Source organism: Salvelinus sp. IW2-2015, unplaced genomic scaffold (genome assembly GCF_002910315.2).
Source record: "Salvelinus sp. IW2-2015 unplaced genomic scaffold, ASM291031v2 Un_scaffold5412, whole genome shotgun sequence".
Taxonomy (NCBI): Eukaryota; Metazoa; Chordata; class Actinopteri; order Salmoniformes; family Salmonidae; genus Salvelinus; species Salvelinus sp. IW2-2015.
The window spans coordinates 6,287-15,028 of record NW_019946677.1 but is presented as its reverse complement, the minus strand read 5'-3'; the positions used below and the strand labels follow the sequence as shown (position 1 = coordinate 15,028).

The following is an 8,742-nucleotide window of genomic DNA, read 5'->3' as shown; positions in this document are numbered from 1 at the left end:
GACAATTCTTGCGCTTCAGTTGGTTTAAGTAATTGGCGTGTTCATGTTTAGGCTTTCCCTATTGGTAATGAGGGTGAACATATATATTATTATATGGGTGCGTTTCTATCTGATATGATTCTGTAGTTGTGAGAGAGGGCAAAGCATAGAGAAAATATGTTGTCCCTATATTGTTGGAGGTATGCTTAATAATTCTAATTGACTGTATAGATTGTGATTCAATAAAAAAACAATTGTTRATCAAAAAGTAATAACTTAGTTACTAGGACCATATGAATGTTTCTCTAAATATGAATCTAAAATATTGTTTCCACTCTCTCTCTCTCTTTCTCTCTCTCTCTCAATTCAATTCAAGGGTATTTATTGGCATGGGAAACATATGTTTACATTGCCAAAGTAAGTGAAATGGATAAACAAAAGTGAAATAAACAATAAAAAGTGAACAGTAAATATTACACTCACAAGATCCAAAAGAGTAAAGACATTTTAAATGTCATATTATGTCTATTTACAGTGTTGTAACGATGTGCAAATAGTTAAAGTACAAAAGGGAAAATAAATAAATGTGGGTTGTATTTACAATGGTGTTTGTTCTTCAATGGATGCCACTTTCTTGTGGCAACAGATCACAAATCTGCTGCTGTGACACACTGTGGTATTTCACCCAATAGATATGGGAGTTTATCAAAATTGGATTTGTTTTCAAATTCTTTGTGGGTCTGTGTAATCTGAGGGAAATATGTGTCTCTAATATGGTCATACATTTGGGAGGAGGTTAGGAAGTGCAGCTTAGTTTCCATCTCATTTTGTGGGKAGTGWGCACATAGCCTGTCTTTTCTTGAGAGCCAGGTCTGCCTACGGCAACCTTTCTCAATAGGAAGGCTATGCTCACTGAGTCTGTACATAGTCAAAGCTTTCCTTACATTTGGGTCAGTCACAGTGGTCAGTTATTCTGCCACTGTGTACTCTCTGTTTAGGGCCACATAGCATTCTAATTTGCTCTGTTTTTTTGTTAATTCTTTCCAATGTGTCAAGTAATTCTCTTTTTGTTTTCTCATGATTTGGTTGGGTCTAATTGTATTGCTGTCCTGGGGCTCTGTGGGGTCTGTTTGTGTTTGTGAACAGAGACCCAGAACCAGCTTGCTTAAGGGACTGTTTTCCAGGTTCATCTCTCTGTAGGTGATGGCTTTGTTATAGAAGGTTAACGGCTCTTTCTGGATTTTGATAATTAGTGGGTATTGGCCTATTTCTCCTCTGCATGCATTATTTGGTGTTTTACGTTGTACACACAGGATATTTTTGCACTCTCTCTCTTTCTTTTTCTCCCTCCCGCTCTTTCACTCCCTCTCTCTCTCTAGATGAGTGTCATTTCATATCTAAACTTTAATAACATTATGAGTCTCCCAGTCGGCCAGTCTCAACATTTCAATAGTTGTCCTACGAAGTGACCCTATGGGTGTAACATGCCATAAATGTCAGTCTCTTTATATGAGAGACTTGATGCCATTGTATCTATTTTGATAGTTCTGATTGACACATCAAAATTAAGCTTGGAGCTAAGGCAGTGGAATCTCCCTCAAACATGGTTTAACTTCCTACTACATTTGGAAATGAGCAGTAGGCTGCTCAACTGAGAGTGGGTTGGTTAACATTATTCCTTCAAATTTTGTCTGATATGGGAACACTTTTTTAATTAAACCGAAGAAAAATATAAATGCAACACGCAACAATTTCAAAGATTTTACTGAGTTACCGTTCATATAACGAAATCAGTTAATTGAAATAAATTGATAAGGCCCTAATCTATGGATTTCACATAGGAATACAGCTATGCATCTGTTGGTCACAGGTATCTTTAAAAAAAGGTAGGGGCGTGGATCAGAAAACCAGTCAGTATCTGGTTTGACCAACATTTGCCTCATGCAGCGCAACACATCTCCTTTGCATAAAGTTCATCAGGCTGTTGATTATGACCTGTGGAATGTTGTCCCACTCCTCTTCAATGGCTGTGTGAAGTTGCTGAATATTGGCGGGAGCTAGAACACGCTGTCATACACATCGATCCAGAGCATCCCAAACATGCTCAATTGGTGACATGTCTGGTGAGTATACAGGCCATTGAAGAACAGGGACATTTTCACCTTCCAGGAATTGTGTGCACATCCTTGCGACATGGAGCCGTGCATTATCATGCTGAAACATGAGATGATGGCGGCTAATGAATGTCACGACAATGTGCCTCAGGATCTTGTCACGGTATCGCTGTGCATTCAAACTACCATCGATAAAATGCAATTGTGTTCGTTGTCCGTAGCTTATGCCTGACCATACCATAACCCCAGCGCCACTATGGGGCACTCAGTTCACAATGTTGACATCAGAAAACCGCTCGCGCTACATTGTAGAATAATAGTGAAGACACCAAAACTATGAAATAATACACATGGAATCATATAGTAACCAACAAAGTGTAAAACAAATCAAATTATATTTTAGATTTTAGATTCTTCAAAGTAGCCACTCTTTGCCTTGATGACAGCTTTGCACACTTTTGGTATTCTCTCAACCAACTTCACCTGAAATGCTTTTCCAACAGTCTTGAAGGAGTTCCTACATATGCTGAGCACTTGTTGGCTGTTTTTCCTTCACTCTGCAGTCCAAATCATCCCAAACCATCTCAAGTGGGTACAGGTCGGGTGATTGTGGAGGCCAGGTCATCTGATGCAGCACTCCATCACTCTCCTTCTTGGTCAAATAGCCCTTACACAGCCTGGAGGTGTGTTGGGTCATTGTCCTGTTGAAAAACAAATGATAGTCCCACTAAGCGCAAACCAGATGGGATGGCATATCACTGCAGAATGCTGTGGTAGCCATGCTGGTTAAGTGTGCCTTGAATTCAAAATAAATCACTGACAGTGTCACCAGCAAAGCACCCCCACACCATTACACCTCCTCCTCCTCCATGCTTCATGGTGGGAACCATACATGCGGAGATCATCCATTCACCTACTCTGCGTCTCACAAAGACACAGCAGTTGGAGCCAAAAATCTCAAATTTGGACTCAGACTAAAGGACAGATTTCCACTGGTCTAATGTCCATTACCTATGTTTCTTGGTCCAAGCAAGTCTCTTCTTGTTATTGGTGTCCTTTAGCAGTGGTTTCTTTGCAGCAATTCAACCATGAAGGCCTGATTCAAGCAGTCTCCTGTGAAGCATTTATTTGGGCTGCAATTTCTGAGGCTGGTAACTCTAATTAACTTATCCTCTTTAGCAGAGGTAACTCCAGGTCTTCCTTTCCTGTGTTGGTCCTCATAAGAGCCAGTTTCATCATAGAGCTTGGTTTTGCAACTGTCCTTGAAGAAACGTTCAAAATTCTTGATATTTTCCGCATTGACTGACCTTCGTGTCTTAAAGTAATGATGTACTGTCGTTTCTCTTTGCTTATTAGAGCTGTTCTTGCCATACTATGGATTTGGTCTTTTACCAAATAAGGCTATCTTCTGTATACCACCCCTACCTTGTCACAACACAACTGATTGGCTCAAACGCCTTAAGAAGGAAAGAAATTCCACAAATGAACTTTTAACAAGGCACACCTGTTAACTGAAATGCATTTCAGGTGACTACCTCATGAAGCTGGTTGAGATAATACCAAGAGTGTGCAAAGCTGTCATCAAGGGAAAGGGTGGCTGGCTACTTTGAAGAATCTCAAATATAAAATATATTTTGATTTGTTTAACACTTTTTTGGTTACTACATGATTCCATATATGTTATGTCATAGTTTTGATGTCTTCACTATTATTCTACAATGTAGAAAATAGTAAAAATAAAGAAAACCCCTTCAATGAGTTGGTGTGTCCAAACTTTTGACTGGTACTGTATGCTTCAAGGGTGCTTTCTTTCTTTCTTTTTCGGACCTGAGCCTAGGACCATGCCTCACGACTACCTGGCCTGATGACTCCTTGCTGTCCCCAGTCCACCTGGTCGTGCTGCTGCTCCAGTTTCACCTGTTCTGCCTGCGGCTATGGAACCCTGACCTGTTCACTGGACGTGCTACCTTGTCCCAGACCTGCTGTTTTCAACTCTCTAGAGACAGCAGGAATGGTAGAGATACTCTGAATGATCGGCTATGAAAAGCGAACTGACATTTACTCCTGCGGTGCTGACCTGTTGCACTCTCTACAACCACTGTGATTATTATTATTTGGCCTTGCTGGTCATCTATGAACATTTGAACATCATGGCCGTGTTCTGTTATAATCTCCACCCGGCACAGCCAGAAGAGGACTGGCCACCCCTCATAGCCTGGTTCCTCTCTAGGTTTCTTCCTAGGTTCCGGCCTTTCTAGGGAGTTTTTCCTAACCACCGTGCTTCTACACCTGCATTGCTTGGGGTTTTAGGCTGGGTTTCTGTACAGCACTTTGTGACTGATGTAAGAAGGGCTTTATAAATACATTTGATTGATTGATTGCTGTCTTGTTTTCTATCTTGTTGTGTGTTATGTGTTTGTTGTTATTAGTGTAATGGTGTAATGTCATATTGAAAATTTAAAAAACTATTGACAAAATAAAAACCATTCTTCATTCAGTTATCTATGGCCAGCTCATATTCCTCTGCCTCTTTTACAGTAACACAATGATTATATTTGGTCATTTCAGAACATACATGTAGCTTGTTATATTGAATTATCAGTTCTATAATTGAGAAGGTAAATTCCTTCTTATATCACATTACCCAGGGTTTCCTAGACCTAGTAGGCTATCATTATCTTCTCAACAGTTTCATTTTATCAACCCACACCACCACTTCAGAGAAATGACAAAGTAAATGGTCTGTCAGATGAAGACATTTAACTGAAAGACCACTGTCGTATATTTTTCCACTGAGCAGCACACCAGACCACCACCCCAACCCCTCTTCCGCTCAATTCTCGCTCTCTGAAACCACAGAATGTTCTGTTCTGCGGCAGACACTCTTTTGCATCGTCTATACTAAGACCAACATCTCCTCAACCTTCCATTTGCTCATCCCGTTTGAGTACGAACACACCTTTTCCTATATCAAAAAGGAACTTTAATACGATACATTATTGCACCAGCCTCTCACTCTCACATCCATCACATAGTGGACAGACTGGTCAAAGGTGAGTTTTAATGCTGTATATTTAGTTTTGCTTCGCACCATTTTTATAGAAAGGAAACATACACACATAGTTATGTGCATATGGACATAAATATTATTTTTGAGTACACATATTCTAATAATTGGATTTGACTTTGATAGTAGTAACACATTTACTACCACATTAGATAACAAAAGAAAGAGAAATTGAACAAAATATGCACCAAAAAATCTGTACAGTCAATAAGAGAGTGGCCTTTGAAATGGATAAATAATAAGTGGGATGAAACAGAACAAGATTGAGTTTATGCAAGTGTTATGCTTATACCATATTATGTATTTCATAGTTGAGGGTCATGATTAATTTCCATTGAGGATTCAATTCAGGGAATGAATATGATGACATGGAAATAGAATTCAAGAATAACCATTATGTAAATTGGAAATATTTATGTAGAAGTTCCATGTACACCAGCACCAAGTTTTCATATGTTTGTGTAAAATATGGTAAACATTTTTAGCTTATGATCTAGCCTATAGGTTATGTTTGCATGCTGACTTGCAATAAGTTATGTATGTTATATCTTGGTTATCAATAATAATTACAATAATTACCCTCTAATTCACAAATAACTGTAATTTTTTTTCAGCATGACACAGTGACTTGTAGCTGCCATCCCAAACATCTTCTCACCTCATCCAGGATGTCCTTATTGATAGTGTGCCTCTGGGCAGGGCTTATGTTGTCCCTTCCTCGTCCTAGTTGCCAATCATGCACCATCGGCTCAGCCAATGAGTGCAAAGAGGCAGAATTTGCTCCTGGAACCAACCTAGCAGGGGAAGGCTTTGACATCACCAAAATGAAACGCAAAGGAGCCTTTGTCATTGACATGAACGTGTGGAAACGCAAAGACAAGACATGCACCCTCTGTAAGAATCCCTATCTGGAAGGGAAAAAACAGAGGCTTCCTTTGGCAGTGGTGGATTGGAGACCAAACCACCAGTGTAGTATGAAAGTGTCCAGTAAACTRCATCGCTCCAGTGAGTCTCTCGTCAGCTCCAGTMGCTCTTCTGTGGAGAATAACTGGCAGGTCAATCTAGAGTTAGAGAAGGGATCAAAAAGTGGGAAGATTATGCTCGCTGGAACCAACTCCAAATTGGCTGAGTACTCCATGGAGAAAACCAAGAGTGACAAGTTCAGTTTCACAAGCCACAGTGTGTCCTGCYGGTATTACAGGTAAACATCAGGTGGCCCACACAGCATGAGCTCATTTTACCCATGTGTCTCTGTGAAACCTCATCTCACAGTTTCCTTTGGGGATTGTAAATAAAAGTATATTTTTGCATGTTTATGTCTGGTATATTTCTGTGATCATTTCATTTTATGAGTGTTTGTCTGTATCCATACAATATTACCCCCCCCTCTCTCTTTTCTCTCTCCACAAATAGCTATCGAGTATCTGGCCAGCCCAAGTTACACCAAGAATTCAAGACAGCAGTAAAGAATCTCCCCAAAATATATCAACAAGAAAACAAACAACGTTATTACAAGCTTATTGATAACTTTGGCACGCATTACATTACCAAGGTGAGGGAGAGAGATGGTCAACATCAATGTGGTAAATCATCAAGGCAGTAGGCACACAAACTACATATCAAAATTAGGAATGTTTGCCCCTAGATGTGCAGTTTACTGGCATCTCTCTGGGAACATTCATTACATTACTTTCTACCTCTCATCCTGTGTGTAGGTGAGCCTGGGTGGAACGGTGCAGTCTGTGACCAGTATCATGCAGTGCCAGGCCAGCCTGCAGGGTCTCAGTGCAGAGGAGGTGAAGATGTGTCTGGATGTGGAGGCGTCTGCCAGTGTGGGTGACAGCAACAGCTTGAAGACTGAGTTCAAGCACTGTCAGGAGGATAAGTCTAAGACAGAGAGCAAGGCCAGCTTCTCCAGTGTCTTCAATGATAGGTGGGGAATTATAGTCTGCTGCTCTTTCCCATATAGATTCTCCCTCACACAATTTCTTTATTTCTCTTTATTCTTCATTTCTTTATCTCTCTCTCTCTCTCTTCACACTTCCCTAATCATTACATACTCTCCCTTGCTAAAATGTGTATTGCCCCTCACAAAAACCTTTTCCCCCTCTGACACCCTACAGGTTCACAGAGGTGAAAGGTGGCCACACCACAGAACCAGAGCTCCTCTTCTCTGCTGATAAAGATCCCGCCTCCTACAAGGAATGGCTGYACTCCCTACCACACTATCCGGACATCGTCTCCTATTCGCTGGAATCTCTCCATGAGTTGCTGCCCACCACCAACCCAGCTCGGAAGCACCTGCGCAAGGCCATCAGCGACTACATCCTGGAGAAGGCCTTGTGGAAGAACTGTTCTGAACCCTGTCAAACTGGCATCAAAAGTGACCACAYAGACTCCTGCGTCTGCAYCTGCCACAACAACCCCGGGGTGAGCGCCGACTGCTGCCCCACCCGCAAAGGCCTGGCGCGGGTGGTCATCACTGTTCAGAGAGGGGCCAACCTGTGGGGAGACCACACCACTGCCACTGACGGCTACGTGAAGGTGGCTTTCGCAGGCCAGACAATCGGACGCACRACAGTTATCTACAACAACAACAACCCCAGCTGGGCAATGAGCTATGACCTGGGAACCGTGGATCTGTCAACCAGTAAGAAGCTGAGATTTGAGGTGTGGGACGAGGACGACAAGTGGAACGACGACCTGTTAGGAGAATGTGAGAAGGAGCTGACAGCCGGGGTGAAGGAGGATCTCTGCAACCTCCAGCATGGCCAACTGTTCTACAAGTGGGAGGRGGTGTGTGCCCCCAGTCTAGGTGGCTCCGCCTGTATGGACTATGTGCCCTCCCCTATGAATCCCCACCTGGAGAAGGTTTATGTGTCTCGCCACTCCCGTCTCATTCCAAAGGACATGCTGGTGAGTATGGGAGTGTTGGTGGACGGACCCAATCTCCATGGCAACAAGAGCCTCAGTACAGGGAACAGAGAGTGTGGTCGGTTTTAGAGGTATGCATGGTGATCCATGTCAAAACCCGTATCAAAACCCCAGATCTTTTTCAGGTAGATTTCTCCAACCTAAAATAATAAAATAAATGTTTTGGTAAAATGTGTTTTGTTGGGCCTCCCGAGTGGCGCAGCGGTCTTAGGCACTGCCTCTCTGTGCAAGAAGCGTCACTACAGTCCCTGGTTCAAATCCAGGCTGTATCACATCTGGCCATTATTGGGAGTCCCATAGGGCAGCGCACAATTGGCCCAGCATTGTCTGGGTTTGGCCGGGGTAGGCCGTCGGTGTAAATTAGATTTTGTTCTTAACGGGCTTGCCTAGTTAAATAAAGGTTACATTTAAATAAAACAATTTGAGTATTAGTTGCTTGTTTTGTACTTGTTTGTGTTCATTTACAAGGTAGCTTGCATTCAYTTTAAAATTGTTGAATGATTGGGTTACTTTATGCATAATAAAATGCTTATAGCACACACAGGGAGATCTCTTTTATGTCTCAAATGCAAAGTTCTCTGAAGWTAACAATCAGGCAATATGTACATGTTGATMCAAGATGAGCACGTGKATAGCTGTCYTTTKTTT

The 8,742-nt window shown here is 41.8% G+C and overlaps 1 protein-coding gene across 1 annotated transcript; it reads left to right on the top strand.

Moving 5' to 3' along the window:
* Positions 1 to 5,020: 5,020 nt before the first annotated feature.
* LOC112078224 (perforin-1) lies at positions 5,021 to 8,525 on the top strand. The gene is made up of 5 exons (XM_024144526.2): positions 5,021 to 5,146; positions 5,775 to 6,361; positions 6,574 to 6,712; positions 6,876 to 7,093; positions 7,284 to 8,525. The coding sequence occupies exons 2-5, from the start codon at positions 5,829 to 5,831 to the stop codon at positions 8,161 to 8,163; spliced, it is 1,770 nt and encodes a 589-aa protein (XP_024000294.1). The 5' UTR covers positions 5,021 to 5,146; positions 5,775 to 5,828; the 3' UTR covers positions 8,164 to 8,525.
* Positions 8,526 to 8,742: the final 217 nt, after the last annotated feature.